General features: G+C 40.8%; 2 protein-coding genes across 17 annotated transcripts in view; both read left to right on the forward strand.

The window, feature by feature from the left end:
* The window catches only part of LOC129483216 (liprin-beta-1), a 179,389-nt gene extending 168,125 nt beyond the window's left edge, over positions 1-11,264 (forward strand). For all 16 annotated transcript variants that reach the window (XM_063640301.1, XM_063640315.1, XM_055280280.2 and 13 more), the window contains 6 exons: positions 3,849-3,971; positions 4,777-4,902; positions 5,488-5,676; positions 7,414-7,593; positions 8,264-8,329; positions 8,469-11,264. In XM_063640301.1, the coding sequence (XP_063496371.1) occupies positions 3,849-3,971; positions 4,777-4,902; positions 5,488-5,676; positions 7,414-7,593; positions 8,264-8,329; positions 8,469-8,555 (771 nt within the window). In that variant the 3' untranslated portion in view covers positions 8,556-11,264. The remainder of the gene's footprint in view (positions 1-3,848; positions 3,972-4,776; positions 4,903-5,487; positions 5,677-7,413; positions 7,594-8,263; positions 8,330-8,468) is intronic.
* Positions 11,265-11,346: 82 nt separating this feature from the next.
* REP15 (RAB15 effector protein) lies at positions 11,347-15,080 on the forward strand. Its single transcript, XM_055280286.2, has one exon. It carries the CDS (start codon positions 12,052-12,054, stop codon positions 12,967-12,969), a length of 918 nt encoding a protein of 305 aa, XP_055136261.1. The 5' UTR covers positions 11,347-12,051; the 3' UTR covers positions 12,970-15,080.
* The last annotated feature ends 4,799 nt before the right edge of the window (positions 15,081-19,879 follow it).

Raw genomic sequence — 19,879 nt, forward strand, 5'->3', positions numbered from 1 at the left:
CTCACTGCAACCTCCCTCTCCTGGGTTCACGCCATTCTCCTGCCTCAGCCTCCTGAGTAGCTGGGACTACAGGCACCCGCCACCACGCCTAGCTAATTTTTTGTATTTTTAATAGAGACGGGGTTTCACCGTGTTAGCCAGGATGGTCTCGATCTCCTGACCTCGTTATCCACCCTTCTTGGCCTCCCAAAGTGCTGGGATTACAGGCGTGAGCCACCGAGCCCGGCCATGTTCTACTTAAAATTCTTTATTTATTTATTTATTTATTTTGGAGACAGAGTCTCACTCTGTTGCCCAGGCTGGAGTGCAGTGTCACAATCTCGGCTCACGGCAACCTCCACCTCCTGGGTTCAAGTGATTCTCCTGCCTCAGCCGCCCAAGTAGCAGGGATTACAGGTGCACACCACTGCTCCTGGCTAATTTTTGTATTTTTGGTGGAGGTGGAGTTTTTGCCATCTTGGCCAGGCTGATCTGGAACTTCTGACCTCAGGAGATCCATCTGCCTCGGCCTCCCAAAGTGCTGGGATTACAGGCGTGAGCCACTGTGCCCAGCCTAAAATTCTTTTATTTAAACAGCTTTTTGTGAAGTAGGCTATAGACCTAACTACCCTAAGTATGATCTTTTTCAAGTAAGTAGCAAGTTTTAAACAGCCAACTTAAGTAGGCATTTCTCAATATCAAAAAACTTTGGAGTTCAGTTCATGGATTTTTCTTCTCTATCATTGAACCCAAGCCCCTTACCTTGATGGGCACATCATGTAAACCTGCATGAAATAATACTAATATGTGTAGTATGTTGCACATTTACTATGTGTCAAACATCCTTTTAAGCATTTTGCTCATATTAATACTGGATTCTCAATAACCCTTTTAGTTAATATTACTAATATTATTATATTGTATATAATATATATTAAAAAGTTTTTAGAACTTTTTATTTTAAAATAATTTTAGATTTACAGAGGAGTTGCCAAAGATAGAATTCTGTATACCTTTCACTCAGCTTCCTCTAATGTTAACATCTTACATAATCATGATTACATTCATCAAAATTAAGAAATTAACGTAGATGTTAATACAATCAACTAAACTGAAGACTTTATTCACACTTCACCAGTTTTTCCAGTAAGGTCCTCCTTCTGTTCCAGGATCTAATCTAGGGCACTACATTAAAACACACATTTTGTGACTTAGGACTTCTGGGGTCAAATTTTCCAGGGTCATTTACTCTTTTATAGCCATTTCACATATGCTGCTTGTGATTTAAAGCTTGAATTTGTTCACATATATACTATATAATTATATAATACTATATATACATAGTATTATACACACATATAATACTGTAGATACATAGAATATGTATATATATACACACATATACACATATATGTATGTTTGTATATATGTGTATGTGTATCCATATACACACACACACACACACATACTCTGTGTATCTATAGTATTATAATACTATTATTATCCCTACTTTTTTACATGTATAAAGGGAGGAATCCAGAGATTGGGTAACTTGGTAACCAAGTTTCCACAGTTAGCAAAAGAAAGTCATAGAGAGTTTGAACTCAAGCTGTTTCAAGATCCCTGCTTTTAATAGCTCACGATTATGGCTAGAACACTTCCAGTAAATATTTGCCTCCCTATCTAAGTGTGAGTACGTTCCCCCTGAGAATGTGAACAAATTCAAGCTTTAAATCGCAAGAAGCATCTGTGAAATGGCTATAAAAGAGTAAATGACCCTGGAAAATTTGACCCCAGAAGTCCTAAGTCACAAAATATGTGTTTTAATGTGCATTAGATCCTGGAACAGAAGGAGGACCTTACTGGACAAACTGGTGAAATGTGAATGAAGTCTGCAATTTAGTCAATTGTACATTAATTTCTCAGTTTTGAAGAATGTAATCATATTATGTAAGATGTTAACATTAGAGGAAGCTGAGTGAAAGGTATACAGAATTCTATTCTATCTTTGGCAACTCCTCCACAAATTTAAAATTATTTTAAAATAAAAAGTTTTTAAAAATCCAAAATTAGGAAGAAAATCGCCCAGAAAGTCTGTTTTGATATAAAATAAAACTGTTTCTTTTTAAAATCCTTCAAAGTATAAAGAATTTCAAAAATAATTAACATTTTAATCACACTGTAAACATTGTGCATTCAGATATTTTTTTAAGCTGACAGACTAGTTAGATGAAAAGAGCCCACATTGAAACGTTTGGAATGGGTGTCTCCATCCTAGATTAAAATAAGTACTCTTTCTAACATGTCTTAAGACACTGCTTTTAAGGAATTGCTCCAGAAAAACTTCAGGAAATCATTTTTGCCCAGTTAGTAGCCTCAAGGATTTAAACTGATTAATATTTTTATTAAATATCTCTGTAGTAGATTATATTTTTTTCTTTCTTTCATGAGAAATGTTTTATCAGAAAGGTGTGTCTAAAATGGATGTTTTCCTTGTTTATTTTCTGGGTGCGTTTGGAAGTAGACTGGTGCTTATCTTCACACTGCCCCCAATATCACCTTCTTCTGAAATTTTGTTTGAAAAATTTGTTTTGGTGTGTTTGGTATATTTGAAAATATTCCCAAGAGCCACAGACTGGTGAAAATTCTTCCTTGAAGGGGTTGATTGGTAATATAGATATGTGATACTTATAACTTCATTTTTCTTCTCTCCTTAACTCTGACCAAAATCTTTGCACCTATTGATATAGTTTTGCCAAAATTGTTCACAATATCTGCTAGATAAACCATAATAATCTAGAGCTATTCAATAGCAGACAGGTCCTTACTAAAAAATAATTTAGAACTAGAGAATTATTAAGGTCAGGGAATAGTATAACAAGAGCACTGTTCTGATTTTCCCCAAAACTTATGATGTGCCTTAGTTCAGAAAACCAAGCCTTGCTAGGAGCGGTGCCTCATGCCTGTAATCCCAGCTTTTTGGGAGGCTGAGGCCGGGGGACTGCTTGAGCCTAGGCTTGAGCCTGGGCAATATAGTGAGACCCTGTCTCTCCAAAAAAAAAAAGATGAAAAAAGAAAGCCGGCTGGGCGCGGTGGCCCACGCTTGTAATCCCAGCACTTTGGGAGGCCGAGGCAGGCAGATCACGAGGTCAGGAGATCGAGACCACGGTGAAACCTCGTCTCTACTAAAAATACAAAAAATTAGCCGGGCGCGGCGGCGGGCGCCTGTAGTCCCAGCTACTCAGAGAGGCTGAGGCAAGAGAATGGCGTGAACCCGGGAGGCGGAGCTTGCAGTGAGCCTAGATCGCGCCACTGCACTCCAGCCTGGGCGACAGAGTGAGACTCCGTCTCAAAAAAAAAAAAAAAAGAAAAAGAAAAAAGAAAGCCAACTCTTGATCATGTTCACCAATGAGCATTGTTTGCTCTTCGCTACCTGCTGAAAGGAAATAGAGAGGGCAGTTTAGCCAATGCCTAAGTACTTTATCCACAGATAAAGTTCTCAAAACTAAAGAGGAAACAAATAAATTCCCTGTTTGTAGTATGTGCAGATCAAGTCAAAGCAGATCACCTTTTGTAGTGATCCAGCAAGTGCTTTTCAAACTGTGTTTTTCAGAGCCCTGAGGTTCTACAGATCTCAGAGCATCTGGAAGAGAGAGAAACAGGTGGAAGTCAGCTTCATTGGCAAAAAATACTAATTTGGGGTTTGGAGGAAGATTTTGTTCCAAATGGGAAAGTGGGTTCTGACAAGCCCTTGGGGCATATTGGTTTGAGGGCTCTTCTCCTTTTACTCCAGTTTTCTGAGATTCCCTAAGAAAGTTCTCCTGCTACAGGCCAGCACAGTGAGCTCCTCCTTTTGTTCTTTTTTGCAGGATGACTTACTCTCTTTGAAGGTTGTGAGTGTGCTTCACCATCTCAGTATCAAAAGGGCCATCCAGGTCCTGAGGATCAATAACTTTGAACCAAACTGTCTACGGAGGCGGCCATCTGATGAGGTAGCGTTTTAAGATTGAGGTTTATAAGCATGCACTTCCCAGGCATGGGACTGTCCATGTGTCGAAACTAAGAGCCATTTTTCTTGGAGCCTGCAGGAAAAGCCTTAAAATCCAGCCTCATTTACTTTTTAGGCTTTTTCTGTATTCCTTCCTTTTCTCTCCATCATGGTTCCACTTGTGTAACTAAAGCCAAGGGTTCTTTTTCAGTTATGCTTCTTCCTTTTCTTGGGTGTATTTTTTTTTCCTGACTCCCTAATCCACACAGATAAATATCACTATAAAGACTTCCTTTTCTGGCCAAGTATAGTGGCCAATGCCTATAATCCCAGCACTTTGGGAGGCCAAGGCAGAAGAATCACTTGAGCCCAGGAGATCGAGACCAGCTTGGGCAACATAGGGAGACCCTGTCTCTACAAAAATAATAATAATAATACATTAGCCAGGCATGGTGGGTGCATGCTGGTGGTCCCAGCTACTAAGGAGGCTGAGGTAGGAGGAGCCGCCTGAGCCTGGGAGATGGAGACTGTGGTGAGCCCTGATTACACCACTGCAACTCCAGCCTGGGTAAGAGAGTTAGACCCTGTCTCAAAAAAAAAAAAAAAAAAAGACTTCCTTTCCTAAAGCAATGCTTTATTAGTATATAAGAAAGCTTGAAACTCAAGCTATGACAGAAATTCTTTAAAAGAGAATTTTTCCCTTTCTTTTTGCATTTAGTGGGATGTTGAGTAACTGTACTCCATGGAGCAGACTGTTTAGACAGAAAATGCAATTTAATATTTAGGATCCTGGTTGTGTGTTCCCATAGAATACCATCGCCCCATCAGAAGTTCAGAAGTGGACTAACCATCGAGTGATGGAGTGGCTGCGCTCCGTGGACTTGGCAGAATATGCCCCCAATCTCAGAGGCAGTGGTGTCCATGGTGGGCTCATGGTAAAGTTTTGATTTAATTTAAAATTGACTTACTTTGCTTCCTTTAGTCTAGTGAGTAGGATATTATCAATTTTTGCTCATCATAATCCTAAAGTCATCTGACTCAACCCTCCTGCCCTATTTCTAGTAAATCTTTACTTTCAGAGTATTTGTATTGATGTCTTATAACTCTAGATTGAATTTAAAGCCGCTTCTTTTATTGTCCTCTTTCACGTTGAATAACATGTAGCTGCTTTCTCTCGTATGATCGTGTTTGAAAACCCCTGCAAGGATGCAGATTGTATTTCTGCACATTGATGTTGCATAAGGAGTTGGCTGCCATAGACAGCACCCCAGAGAGGCAGAGCCCTACTATTGGGATGCCTGAAGCCTGGATTTCAGGACCAGCTGTATCACTCACTAACTTGGGCAAAATGGAGAACAGATATGTAAATTAAAGATCAAAGTCCATACTGTGTCTACCTCACCAGGCTGTTGAGAGGATCATTGGAGATAATCTAAGAGAAAGAGCTTTGCAAATTATAAAGCACAATACAAACATGTATGATTTGTGGTGACTTTTGACAAGCTTATTTTTTTTAACAGGTTCTAGAGCCTCGTTTTAATGTGGAAACAATGGCTCAGTTATTGAACATCCCACCCAATAAGACTTTGCTGCGAAGACATTTGGCCACTCATTTCAACCTTCTGATTGGGGCTGAGGCACAGCACCAGAAGCGAGATGCCATGGAGCTGCCGGATTATGTACTTCTAACAGCTACTGCCAAAGTGAAGGTTGGTTTAGGCTCATACGGTTTAATAATTGCTTGGCGCAAAGGCAACATTTTGTCTGTTACCTGGTTATTCTGTTTTCTGGGGTTTACTAAGTTTTGTGGATGGGTTCCTTACCAGCAGATGCAGGAATCCTCAGTGCTTAGTTGTCTTGGGAGAAAGATGTTGGCCAAGAGACAGTTCATAGATAGCAGAGAGCTTTATTGAAGGGAAATAGGGAGCAAAGAGCTCATTGTAAGAAAAAAAAAAAAAAAGTACAGGGGCTGATCCTGCAGGGAAAACAGCAGGGTCGCAGTAACAATGTTTATTTAAAGGGACAGTACACTCCAAAAACCGAGGCACAGCGGGCTGCTGAAAGAGAATGAGCCCAAGAGTTCTGCGTTGGGTTTTTATGATGTCCAATTTTTTCTTGAAGCTCTCACCTCTGTGTTAAGTCTCAGCCTTTTTTATCTCGTTTTCCAGCTCCTGCCTTAAGTCCTTGCCTTTTCCCTGCCTAGTTCCCATCCCAGGCTTGTGGGACCCTCCATTACTATAGTTGGTGCGCATGTGTGGGCCGGGTGTTGGCTGTAATTCTGCCTAAAGGCTGCATTGCTCATTCCCGCCGCCCCAGGAAGGTTGTATAACAGTCAAATCTATACGTACTGTGCCTGCGTTTCTCTTAGGAATTCTCCTTTGACCTCTTCCCCTCTTTATCAGCATGTAGCTAGCTACATTCTGGCAGGTGAACTGCAGAGTGAGTGATTACTGGGCGTCTAAAAGGGGCGTTCCTTTCTCCATAGGTATTTCCCCTCCTCTCTGCTCAAATGGAGCATGATGTTTTGGGTGGTTTCTGGGGTGCGAGATTTTCCAGACCTGTCTTTTCTCAGGGGCTTCCCCTCATGTCTAGCTATCTGCCCACTCTAAAGTTGAAGGAACAGTTGACCCTTGAAGAACATGAGTTTGAATTGCACAGGTCCACTCCTACTCAGATTTTTGTTTTTTTCAAGCAAATGTGGAGGGATGCAAAACCCACACATAGGGAGGCCCGACTTTTTAGGTACACGGGTACTGCCAGACTTGAGTATGTACAGATTTTGGTATACATGGGGGTCTTGGAACTAATGCTATGTGTATACTGAGGGACAACTGAGTATATATCTTTTAAAAGTATAATAATTAAGAGCATGCACCCGGATAGCTCAGTCAGTAGAGCATCAGACTTTTAATCCGAGGGTCCGAGGTTCATGTCCCTTTTTGAGTGCTCCCTCTTAGGTGGGCATGGTGGCTCATGCCTGTAGTCCCAGTGCATTGGGAGGCCAAGGCAGGAGGATCACCTGAGTCTAGTAGTTCAAGGCTGCAATGAGCTATGATTGAGCTATGAGCATGCCACTGCGCTCCAGCCTGGGCAACAGAGCAAGATTCTGTCTCTAAAAATAATAGTAATGATGTAATCAAATTATTCTTGCCATATTTTGTTTATCACAGTGACTATTCAGCTATTTGGCGTGAATAAGAAGAGTAAGATTAATTTCCTGAGATTCATAACAAGGGTCATTTATCATCGCATCATTTATATGCCTAGGATGCCCTTTCGTTTTTATCCAAATTTAAACATCCAGACACTTTTCTCTCTACCATGGGGTAAATAATTAAATTATACATATAGGAGGGAGGGGGCAATGCAAAATACATGTTATCAGGCCTTGATTATACGAATTTTATCAAATCCTTTGGATGTTTTTGTTTGCTTTTCTTTTAAAGCCAAAGAAACTTGCCTTTAGCAATTTTGGGAATTTGAGAAAGAAGAAACAGGAAGATGGTGAAGAATATGTTTGTCCAATGGAATTGGGACAGGCATCAGGAAGTGCATCTAAGAAAGGATTTAAACCTGGTTTGGATATGCGCCTGTATGAGGAAGATGATTTGGACCGGTTAGAGCAGGTAAATCCAACACTATATACCTTTTTTCAAGTGCTTCCATCGTTCAGACACGAAATGGGAACTTTGTATACTGTGTCTGATCGAGGACATTTCCTTCAAATAACTAAAAATACAGATAATAATAAAATAATAGTGAACACTTAGAGATCACTTATATCTTCCAGCTACCATCCTAAGCACTTAATGCATACTATGTTTATGGTAACCTTAAGACATGGACAGCATTGTTCTTCTCATTTTGGAGATAAGGAAACTGAGGCACAGAGAGCTAAGTAACTTGCCCAAGATCCCCAACCCATCTCTTTGGCTCCAAAGCCTGTGATATTTACCTATATTTTGCCATCTCTGTATTAAAACATGTTAGGAATGGACAGGTTATTCTACCTGGCCTTTTCAGATTAAAGTCGTGGGACCGCATATTTCCCCTCTAATCAACAATGCTTTGCTACTGTTAGCAAAGGCATTAGACTAGCTGTGTCAGTAAAGTGTCTCTTCTAATTTTTCACTTCCGGTTGCAGTGGTGAAAGGAGATGATCACCAGAAGTGTTCTGTTGCTCTTTTCCCATTCAGTGCTATTTGCCTTATTTCTTCTTAGACTTTTGTTCCTCTTGCTGCACTTTCCCTGAAATTGTGAAAACACTTATGTCATGTTTTGGTTTGTTCTTTGCAGATGGAAGATTCAGAAGGGACAGTGAGACAGATAGGTGCATTCTCTGAAGGCATCAACAATCTGACGGTGAGTTTGTGAAATGAATTGAAAATGTTATTCTATAAATGTCTTTTATAACAACCCCAAAGGACCACATGTCTCTTGGAGAATGTGTAGTTCTGAGCTCTTGGCTCTCAGCGTGACTCCCTGTCTCCTTGTTTTCCAGCACATGTTAAAAGAAGATGACATGTTTAAAGATTTTGCTGCCCGTTCCCCCAGTGCCAGCATTACAGATGAAGACTCAAACGTTTGACCGTAGCACCTGGATGAACATCAGGAGTGCTTAGTCTTTCTCCTACTTGCTTTTCCAAACACTCACAGTATATACAACAGGCAGCGGATTGTCTATTGTTTGTTATTCCAACTTCTGCTGTCGAGAAGTTTAAACAGAAAGCAGGAGTAATGTGCCGATTCTGAAGTTGCCACAAAAAATAAGACACTGGTAAATGAGAGTATAATTGTTTTTCTTCTATTTAATGTAAAAATCTGTGATATATTATATTTAAAGTGTTGCATTTAAGATGAGTATTTTATCAGAGTGTTTCCATTCACATCCGCAGTATGGAGGACTTGGGGGACAGTAACCAGGATGTGAATGATTTTGTTACATCAGTGTTCACTGTAGCCACCTAAGTAGGACATTATATGATTTCAGAATCAATATGTGGAACTTCTTTAAGCATTCAGTGTGCCCACTAAATGCCAGCCACACCTCCACTTGCCTCTTATTGTCTTATTTTTATATATTTTTCTAAATATATGTATATATACAGTACATAGAAAATAGAACTTTTATTTTGTGACCTAAGGACGATGGTGAAAAGATCACGTTTTCAAAACAATCTGGTGATCAGAATGTTCATATACCAGCTGGTTTCTGAAGAGGTCAGAATGATCTTTCTCCATACTGACTTTTAACAATGTTGATCATTGAGGCTAAATTAATATATATGACATATTCCTTTTTGATGACACCACAAAATTGTTGAACAGTTTAAGAATTTCAACCTTAATCTTGGATCCCTTTACCTCATATGGAAGAACTTGAGGGACATTAGTATACTTTTTTTTAAGATGAAGTCTCGCTCTGTCGCCCAGGTTGGAGTGCCATGGCATGATCTTGGCTCACTGCAACCTCCACCTCCTGGGTTCAAGCTATTCTTCTGCTTCAGCCCCAAGTAGGTGGGACTCCAGGCACGCACCACCATGCCTGGCTAATTTTTGTATTTTTAGTAGAGATGGGGTTTCACCGTATTGGCCAGGCTAGGACTCGAACTCCTGACCTTGTGATCTGCCCGCCTCAGCCTCCCAAAGTACTGGGATTACAGGCATGAGCCACCACGCCCAGCCTGTTATTTTTTATTTTTTATTTTTTAGTGACAGAGTCTCGTTCTGTTGCCCATGCTGGAGTGCAGTGGCGTGATCATAGCTCACTGCAGCCTTGAATTCCTAGGCTCCAGTGATCCTCTCACCTCAGCTTCCCCAATAGCTAGGATTACAGGTGTGTGGCCTCCCACCCCACCCCACCCTTCACACCTGGCTGATTTTTCAAAAAATTTTTTTGTAGAAACAGGATCTCACCATGTTGTCCAGCCTGGTCTCAAACTCCTGTCCTCAAGTGATCCTCCCGCCTCAGCCTTTCAAAGTGCTGGGATTACAGGTGTGAGCCACTCTGCCTGGCCTACCACCAACTTGAATACATTCAGAGTCACCTCCTCTCCCCAAAATTTGTAGAAATAGTTTTTGAGGAAACCAAAAGCAAAGCAGAAACCTTGACAGTATTGTTTCTTTTCTCTTTGTTAGCTATGTCATTACATCAAAATACTAAGTCTGCCTAAACATGTTCATTGTACATTTCTCAGGCTATCAATGAACGGAGGTTTTTAAAAAGTTGAATATTTGTCTGAACATTGTATTTCAAAGTTCAAAAAAACAGAGGCTGTAAAATTCATTTTATAATGGCTATTTTGTGATGATAAGATGTAGTTCATGTTTTTCTGTAGCACTGGGCCCAAATAGTCTTTGTAAAGAAAATCGCTGCAGCAAAAACTGTTACTGTGTTTATTATATTTGTAGAAGTATTAGAAAAATATTCTATTTTTTATTCAGTGCTACATAATTACCCATGGTAGCCAACCCTACAAAAGACAGGTTTTCACAAATTGAGGTGGAGGTGGGCAGTTCAGTATCTGCCATTGGACTTGATCATAAACCTCATTTGAATATCAGTGGTATTATCTTTTAAGTTGTTAGCAGGTTACCAAGGTATTCATTAAAGAACTTGTAATATCAAATTACTATTTATTCATAACAATTGATTTGATGCTAATAATAATTTTCTTTAAACTGTACCATTCATTATGTGGTAACTGTATTGAACTTACTTTATTTGGATTTTATTTTAATGTGACTAGATATCACCACTTGAAAAAATCAATTTGTTCTTAGAACCTAGTTGAAAATACCAGGAGACTGTTACAGATGCCAATTTTTTTTTTTTTTTTTTTTTTTTTTTTTTTTTTTTTTTTTTTGAGACAGAGTCTTGCTCTGTTACCCAGGCTGGAGTGCAGTGGTATGATCTCAGCTCACTGCAAGCTCTGCCTCCTGGGTTCACGCCATTCTCCCGCCTCAGCTTCCCGAGTAGCTGGGACTACAGGTGCCTGCCACCATGCCTGGCTAATTTTGTTTTTGTATTTTTAGTAGAGACGGGGTTTCACCGTGTTAGCCAAGAAGGTCTCAATCTCCTGACCTTGTGATCTGCCCGCCGCGGTCTCCCAAAGTGCTGGGATTACAGGCTTGAGCCACCATGCCTGGCCCAAATATTTTCTATTCAGGATGGTATAACCTAACTGATAATATGTAATAAGGTTAAATTTTTTTATGATGTGTTTTATTTACAAAATATCATACACTGCTGGTGTTATCATATGAAAGGAAATAAAGTCAATTGATAATTGCCTCATTTTTATTGCTCTTATTTCATTTTCCATTGTTCATAGTAACAGGCTTTGTTTCTGATACAGAAAATAATACAATCTCCTTATAAACTGCCATAAATATGTTTGAATGGAGTTTATAACATGTATCAACAAATAGGAATTTGAGGCCTTTGTTTGAGAAGCTTTTGTAGAAAAAGCAACTGAGCTGGGGAATGCAGAATCATGGCAGAAGGTAAAAGAAACAAACAAACGAAAAAGGAAAATAGGAAAAGCAAATGGAAATGACTCACCTACAGATTGGAAGAAGTTAGTTGTAGAAAGAGGTGTATGGATATTTAAAAAACTAACACAGGGCTGGGTGCAGTGGCTCATGCCTATAATCCCAGCACTTTGGAAGGCCGAGGCGGGAGGATTGCTTGAACCTAGGAGATCGAGACCAGCCTGGGCAACATGGTGAAACCCCACCTCTACAAAAAATACACAAAAGTTAGCCAGGTGTGGTGGTGTACACTTGTAGCCCCAGCTACTCAAGAGGCTGAGGTGAGATCACCTGAGCCCTGGGAGGTTGAAGCTGCAGTGAGCCATGATTGCGCCACTGCACTCCAGCCTGGGTAGCAGAGTGAGATCCTATCTCAAAAAACAACAGCAAAAAGAACTAACGTGATATGTTTGCTTCAACTAAAACTTGGAAAGAGGAAACATGTTGGAAGAGATTACCAAAGATTAAAAGTAGAGTGAATATAACCTAGATAGAACAGACGTTTTGTGTGGAATTTAGTATCTTTAACTTAATAAACCAGCAGGAACTGTATGAACACAACACACCCAACTGACAAACAGAGAGAACTAACATGTTTATTTAGCTGTATGTATATATGCTTAACTACACCCGAGGAAGCTGTAGAGTTAGAAAAACGTGAACCATTAACAGATGTGACCTCCTTGCAGAACTTTTACTTTGAAAAAGAAGTACTTCTGAACCAGATTCACATGTTTGATAATTTGGATGCAGAGAAAATGGGGCAGAAAGCATCACAACAGTTGTCTCTGAGGGACAGCAAAGAGGTGCCCGTCGTCTGTGAAGTGGTCAGTGAAGCTATAGTCCATGCAGCTCAGAAACTGAAGGAGTACCTTGGATTTGAATATCCTCCAAGTAAACTCTGCCCAGCTGCAAATACTCTGAATGAGATCTTCTTAATCCATTTCATCGCTTTCTGCCAAGAAAAGGGAGTTGATGAGTGGCTGACCACCACCAAGATGACCAAGCATCAAGCCTTCCTGTTTGGTGCAGACTGGATTTGGACCTTTTGGGGATCTGACAAGCAAATAAAGCTTCAGCTGGCAGTACAGACTCTGCAGATGTCTTCACCTCCTCCTGTGGAATCTAAGCCTTGTGACCTTTCCAATCCAGAATCAAGGGTAGAGGAGTCTTCCTGGAAGAAAAGTAGATTTGATAAGCTGGAAGAATTCTGTAACTTAATAGGAGAGGATTGCCTGGGTCTGTTTCTCATCTTTGGTATGCCAGGAAAGCCTAAAGACATCAGGGGAGTTGTCCTGGACAGTGTCAAAAGTCAGATGGTGAGGAGCCATCTGCCAGGAGGGAAGGCTGTGGCTCAGTTTGTCCTGGAAACTGAAGATTGTGTCTTCATCAAAGAGCTGCTCAGAAACTGTCTGAGTAAGAAAGACGGGCTGAGAGAGGTGGGCAAGGTTTATATTAGCATTCTGTGACTTGGATATGTATTATGTGACTGGCCTGTAAGAGGAAAAGAAAAAAAGATTCTAATAAGCGAGCTTACCTATTTGCAGCATTCCAGCATGGGACTTTTTTTCATTTGTTTTCCCTTTGATTGAAAATGATTACTGGGATCAAAGTACATTCATGTCACAATTACAGAGAGAGAGAAAAAGAAAACCCTGGCTCTACCTATGATTTAAAAACAGTTCAGGAAAAGTTATAATTTAGTTTAATATTTCATTCACTTATTCAACAATAAAAATGGAAGAGAGATAATAAAGTCACATTTAAAGTTTGATTTGCAAAAAAAAGAAGTGTCTTTGTTTGAAATAATAAGTCTAGCACTCAAAAGTATAAAATGTGTTTTTGCATCTGTTGGTGGGAGATGGGTAGGGTAAAGTAGTGGTTAAGGCTACAGAGCAGGTTTAATTACATTTGTAATACCAGTTTCAAGCCAGGCACAGTGGCTTACGCCTGTGGTCTCAGCCACTCAGGAGGCTGAGGTGGGAGGATCACTTGAGCCCAGGAGTTTAAGGCTACAGTGAGCTGTGATTGTACCACTGTATTCTAGCCTGGGCAACAGAGTGAATCCTCATCTTTAAAAAAAAAAAACAAAACAGTTTCGGTTCAGGACTCCTGAGCAAAACTCACAGCGTTCTTTTCCTCTAACACTTACCTTATTCCGTCTTCTCCCTAGCTGCTGTCTCTGCACTAAGAGGACTTTGATGGGATTTACTTTGAGATTCACTTTACTGTTAGCTCTGCCTATGATTTAAAAACAGTGACCTATAAAACTATTCTTTTAATAATACTTGTTTAGCCTTTGCAGTAAGAAAGGTGTATTCACATATAATAACCATTTTTGCTTAAAAGCCAGTGTGGAATTACAACAGTACAAAGAGGAATCGCCATTATTTATTGTACTTGTAAGTCAAGTCAGATGTTTTGCATATATTAGCGTGATTTGCATGTGTCCTCCATGACTCTAAGAGGTTTCTATTTGCCAAATCAAAGAGGCGAGATAACTCATAAATCTATTCAGTGGCTCGTAACAAAAAAGTAAAGTCTGCCCAGTTACAAAGCCCATATTCTACAGTCGTGTACAGAAAATTCCCTGTAAGCCTATAAATTATGTTAAGTAAAAATCAATTGAAAAAAAAAAGAAGAAGAAAAGAAAATTATTTGGCCAGGAAAGGTAGCTGTGATCCCAACACTTTGGGAGTCTGAGGCAGGAGGATTGCTTGAGCCCAGGAATTCAAGACCAGCCTGGGCAACATGGTGAAACCCCATCTCTACAAAAAAATACAAAAAGTCATGGTGATGTGTGCCTGTAGTCCCAGCTACTTGGGAGGCTGAGGTGGGGGGATCGCTCGGGTCCAGGAGTTCAAGGCTGCAGTGAGTCGTGATCGCGCCACTGCACTCCAGCCTAGGCAACAGAGCAAGACTGTATCTCAATAAATACATAAAAAGAAAATTCTCTGATTTTAAACTACTGGAATTGCCGAGACAACAAAGATGTTCACCTGCAAAAATGCTAGCTAGTTGCTGTTGCTCATTTTTCCTCCATTTCCTGGCCTTAATCTGTGGCTACTTTTCCTGTTGTTGAACCGCCTGTTCACTGATATGCAGCCATTAGAAACATGGGCTGAATCCTTTCAACTGCATCCAACCTCTTAAAATCGTTTCTGTTTCTGACAGTCTTCTTATGGCCTTGGCCCTTTCTGTGTTTTGGAATTTAGGGCATGTTCCTGTGAGGCTAAATTAAGACATATGAGCACAATGTGGCGTCATGCAGGTATTCCAAAGTAAGAAATACATTTGTTGCTGTGATCTGTATAACTGAAGCATGTTGCAGTGCACTCTGATAGTTTGTCCTACATCGGTTTGTAAACTGCTGACTGCAAGCCACCAAATTGATATCATGACCATCAATAGGTCACAATGCAGAGTTGTAAATACTTTGTCATGGTAGAAGGACTGAGAGCTTTCAAGTTGAGTTGAGGACAAACCTGCTTAAAATCGCAGCTCTTTTATTTACACTTATCCAACCAAACCTCTGTGCTGGTTATTCTCAGTTCAACCTCCACATCTACTCCCCACCTTGTCTGCCTTCTTCTGGGTTCTGACTGCATCACTCTGGCTTCCATCCAGTGGAGAGCACGAGATCAGAAAGGGGACAGGTCTGGAATGTATTAGCCCAACTCTCCCTGCCTCACTACGACACTTGGTTCCAGACAGCTCCTGTCCAGCTGGCCCTTCTCTGAGACTCCAGCTCCCTCCCCTCCCCCTCTCAGGCCATTGTCCCTTCCAGGGTGCTTCATCATTCTTTGTTAGTTCCTTGCACCCTGCCCCCACCCTGTAGATGTCCTTTTTCCTCAGGTAGACTTGAGGGTGCCATTTGATTTCTTCTGGAGCCCTAATGCCTCCTGATTTTCCTATCTAAAAACTGGAGATGACAGTACCCACCTCATAGAACTGCTATTCGTTATAAAATTAAGAATAGTCGGCCAAGCGCGGTGGCTCACACCTGTAATCCCAGAACTTTGGGAGGCTGAGGCAAGCGGATCACGAGGTCAGGAGTTCAAGACTAACCTGATCAACATGGTGAAACCCCATCTCTACTAAAAATACAAAAATTAGCCATGGCACGTGCCTGTAGTCCCAGCTACTCAAGAGGCTGAGGCAGGAGAATTGCTTGAACCCAGGAAGCGGAGGTTGGAGTGAGCTAAGATGGCACCACTGTACTCCAGCCTGGGTGACAAAGAGAGACTCCGTCTCAAAAAAAAAAAAAAAAAAAAATCAAAAGTGCTTAGTACAATAATCCAAATCCACTCTTTGATTCTTTATCCAGCCCAGTAAACGGATCCACAGTGAATTTAAAGGCGTGTCCTTAACTTCAATCTAGATTTAGGCTTAAGAGCATGCCCTGTTTTCTTTCCATTGAGCCTGGTGTTCTTCAAATTAAAATACGCCTTGCAATATTGGGGAACACCAACCCCAAATCCCTTCTATTCAACTTTATCTCCCAAAGAAGTCCTGGGGGAAAGCGAGGAAGGGAGCATTCATAATCCCCATGATGCCTGCAGCTTCAGCAAAGAAGAAAATGATGTATATTCTCTTCAGCCTCAAGAAATGGCTTTGTTTTCCCTCCTATCAATGTTTATTCACCCCCATAGCCCTCTCCTTGAGGAACTTGGAATAGGAAGAACATATCTGTGGCCTTGTAGTTGTCCTTCATCAGAAACTGGTATGAAAGAGTGTTTAATAAAATGGAGTATTGATATATACAATTACTTGTCAATTAAAAATGAGTTTTTTAAAAGAAGGTGAGTATTGGCAGAGACGTCTGTTTCCTCTTTTTGGTAGTGAAGTCTCCAATAGCATAGAGTCAAGCTCAGCTTTTGCAATTTGGGTTAATATATTGCAAAAAAAAAAAAAAAAAAAAAAAAAAGGCTTAAAAGTGTAAATGGAAGATAGATTAATTCAAACATAATTGCTGAGTGCCTATTACATGCTGGGCTTGTTCTGTGCCCTGCCAATCCAGCAGTACAAAGAACAAAGTTCCTAGTCTCAGGGAGTTTCTCTCTTAACGGTGGAAGACAGACAAACACGTGCAGATGTTTAAATGCGTATTTTCAAAACATCTCACGCCTGTAGTAATCCCAGCACTTTGGGAGGCTGAGGCCGGCGGATCACTTGAGTTCAGGAATTTGGAACCAGCCTGGGCAACATGATGAAACCCTGTCTCTACTAAAAATACAAAAATTAGCCCGGTGTGGTGGTGTGTGCCTGTAGTCCCACCTACTTGGGAGGCTGAGGTGGGAAGATCACTTGAGCCCAGGTGGAGGAGGTTACAGTGAGCCCAGATCCAGCCACTGCACTCCAGCCTGGGCACAGAGTGAGACCCTGTCTCAAATAATAACAATCAATTTTAAATAACGTCAGGAGTAATGTAAAGAAAAAGCATGATCAGAGAATAAAGAGTGTTAGGAGGTGCTGTTTTATATTGGGTGGTGAAGGAAGGCCTCAGCGAGGAGAGGGCAATTAGCTAGAGATCTGAAGGAAGACACTGAGCATCAGTGCAGACATTTGGGAAAGGGTGTACTAGGCACGAAGAACTGCAAATGCGAAGGACCTGGAATGGGAGTAGATGTGAATGTGGATAGCAAAGGAGGCTGACGTGGACGGAGCAGAGTGAGCTGCAGGCGAGAGGTGGGAGATGTGTTTGCAGAAGTAGCCAGCAAACTGATCAAGCTGGTCAAACTTGTAAGCTGAAGTAAGGACTCAACTATTCTGAGTGATGGGGGAGAGAAATGTCTTGACTGACCTGTACCTTGAAAGCCTCACTTGAAGCCAGGCATGGTGGCTCAAACCTGTAATCCCAGCACTTTGGGAGGCCAAGGTGGGTGAATCACTTGAGGCCAGGAATTCAAGACCAGCCTGGCCAACACGGTGAAACCCCGTCTCACACAAAAATTAGCCTGGCTTGGTGGCAGATGCTTGTAATTTCAGCTACTCGGGAGACTGAGGCAGGAGAATCACTTGAACCCAGGAGGCGGAGGTTGCAGTGAGCCGGGATCGTGCCGTTGCACTCCAGCCTGGGTGACAGAGCAAGACTCTGTCTCAAATAAACAAACAAACAAACCCTCACTTGATTGCTGAGGGGAGACTTGATGGTAGAAGAAAAAGAGGAGAAACAGAACCCAGGTAAGCAGCTAGGAAGCTGTAGTCATCTAGATGAGAGAAAAAGGTGGCCTGGACCACACTCGTACAGGAGGAGGTATGAAGAGGTCAGATTTAGAATGTAGTTGAAGGTAAAGTGTACAGCATTTGCTGATGATTGGATGTGGGGTTTGAAACATGTAACAATTAGATGCTGTATTTCCAAATGTCTTGAATAATAAGAATACATGCAAGGACAGAAATAAATTCGTCTTTGACTTTCCTTTATCCAAAGAAATCAGAAGATGGAGAAAAGCATTTTAGAGAAACAGCGCCAGGTTACATGATTGCCAGGCGGGCACTGCATGACTGGGTGCCTCACTGAGGAAAAAGTAACTCAACATGGGCAAAGCAGATCCCAAGAAGCAAAAATGTCATTATACGCATTCTTTATGCACATTTGTCAGAAGGAGCACAAGAAACAGCACCCAGATGCTTCTGTCCTCTTCTCAGAGTGTTCCAATAAGTGCCAGAGAGGTAGAGGACCGGGTCTGCTAAAAACAAAAATTTGAAGACGTGGCAAACTCGGGCAAAAGACCCATTATGAACGAGAAATGAAAACCTATATCCCTCCAGAAAGAGAGGCAAACAACAACAACAACAACAAAGCCCAAGAGGCCTCCTTTGGCTTTTTTCTTGTGTTCTGAGTATTGCCCCCGAATCAAAAGAAAATATCCCGGCCTATACATTGGTGATTTTGCAAAGAAACTGGGAGAGAGGTGGAATGACACTGTTGCAGATGACAAGCAGCCTTATGAAAACAAGGCTGCAAAGCTGAAGGAAAAATATGAAAGGATATTGCAGCAGACTGAGCTAAAGGAAAGCCTCATGTAGCAACGAAGGGAATTGCCAAGGCTGAAAAAAAAAAAAAAAAGAAAAGAAAAGAAAAAGAAGAGGAGGATGAGGAAGGAGAAGAAGAAGAAGATGATGATAAACAAGTTGGTTGTAGCAGTTTTTTTCTTGTCTATAAAGCATTTAACAACCACTATATACAACTCACTCCTCTTAAAGAAAAAAAATTGAAATGTAAGGCTGTGTAAGATTTGTTTTTAAACATTACAGTGTCTTTTTTGTACAATTAACAGACTACTGAATGTCTCTTTAGATTGCCCTGTCCTGGTGATATTTTTAATAGACACTAACCTTGCCTGGTACAGAATGGGGGTTGTAATTGGCATGGAAATTTAAAGCAGGTTCTTGCTGGGGCACAGCACAGATTAGTTATATAGGAGGATAGTTTTTTTATCTTCGTTTTTCTCTGATGCAGCTTATACGATATAGTTGTTATTCTGCTAACTGAATACCACTCCGTAATTGAAAAAAAAGTTGCAGCTGTTTTGTTGACATTCTGAATACTTCTAAGCAAATACAATTTTTTTAATTAAAAAAGCATTTTAGCCCTTTGCCTTCAGTAAAGTGGGCATGAATAGGCCCAGGTGACATCTTTTAAAGTGTTAAGCAATAACGGTTCCCCCATTCAATGCTTCCGGGAGGTTGTAGCACTCAGTCAATTAATGTTTCCTTGGTGTATAGCGACCCCTGTCTGCAGGAATGCTGTGTGGAGTACACTCTCAAGGAGGTGATGTAAAGAATAATGCAACTTGGAATCAGATGTGGATTTGAGTTTCAATGCTCATAAGAGCAGAGTCAAGTGGCTTAACTCTTTGCTTCCTTATTTGTAAAAGGAGAATGTATACAATTACAATCATGCATTGCTTAATGGGGATATGTTCTGAGAAATGCATTGTTAGGCAATTTCATTGTTTTGTGAACATAATAAAGTGTACTTACACAGACCTAGACAGTACAGCCAACTACACACCTAGGCTATGTGGCATAACTCCTAGGCTACAAGCCTGTACAGCATGTTACTTTACCGATACTGTAGGCAACTGGAACACAATAGTAAATATTTGTGTATCTAAATATATCTAAACACAAAAAGAAGGTACAGTAAAAATAAGGTATAAAAGGTAAAAAACGGTACACTTATATGGGGCACTTACAACAAATGGGGCTTGCAGGACTGGAAGTTGCTCTGGGTGAGTCAGTGAGTGGTGAGTGAATGCGAAGTCCTAGGACATTACTGTATGCTACTGTAGACTTCACAAACACTGTTCACTTAGGCTGTGCTAAATTTATAAAACAATAAAGTAATTGTGCTATGGTATCACAATAGCC

The sequence above is a fragment of the Symphalangus syndactylus genome, chromosome 5, assembly GCF_028878055.3.
Source record: "Symphalangus syndactylus isolate Jambi chromosome 5, NHGRI_mSymSyn1-v2.1_pri, whole genome shotgun sequence".
NCBI lineage: Eukaryota > Metazoa > Chordata > Mammalia > Primates > Hylobatidae > Symphalangus > Symphalangus syndactylus.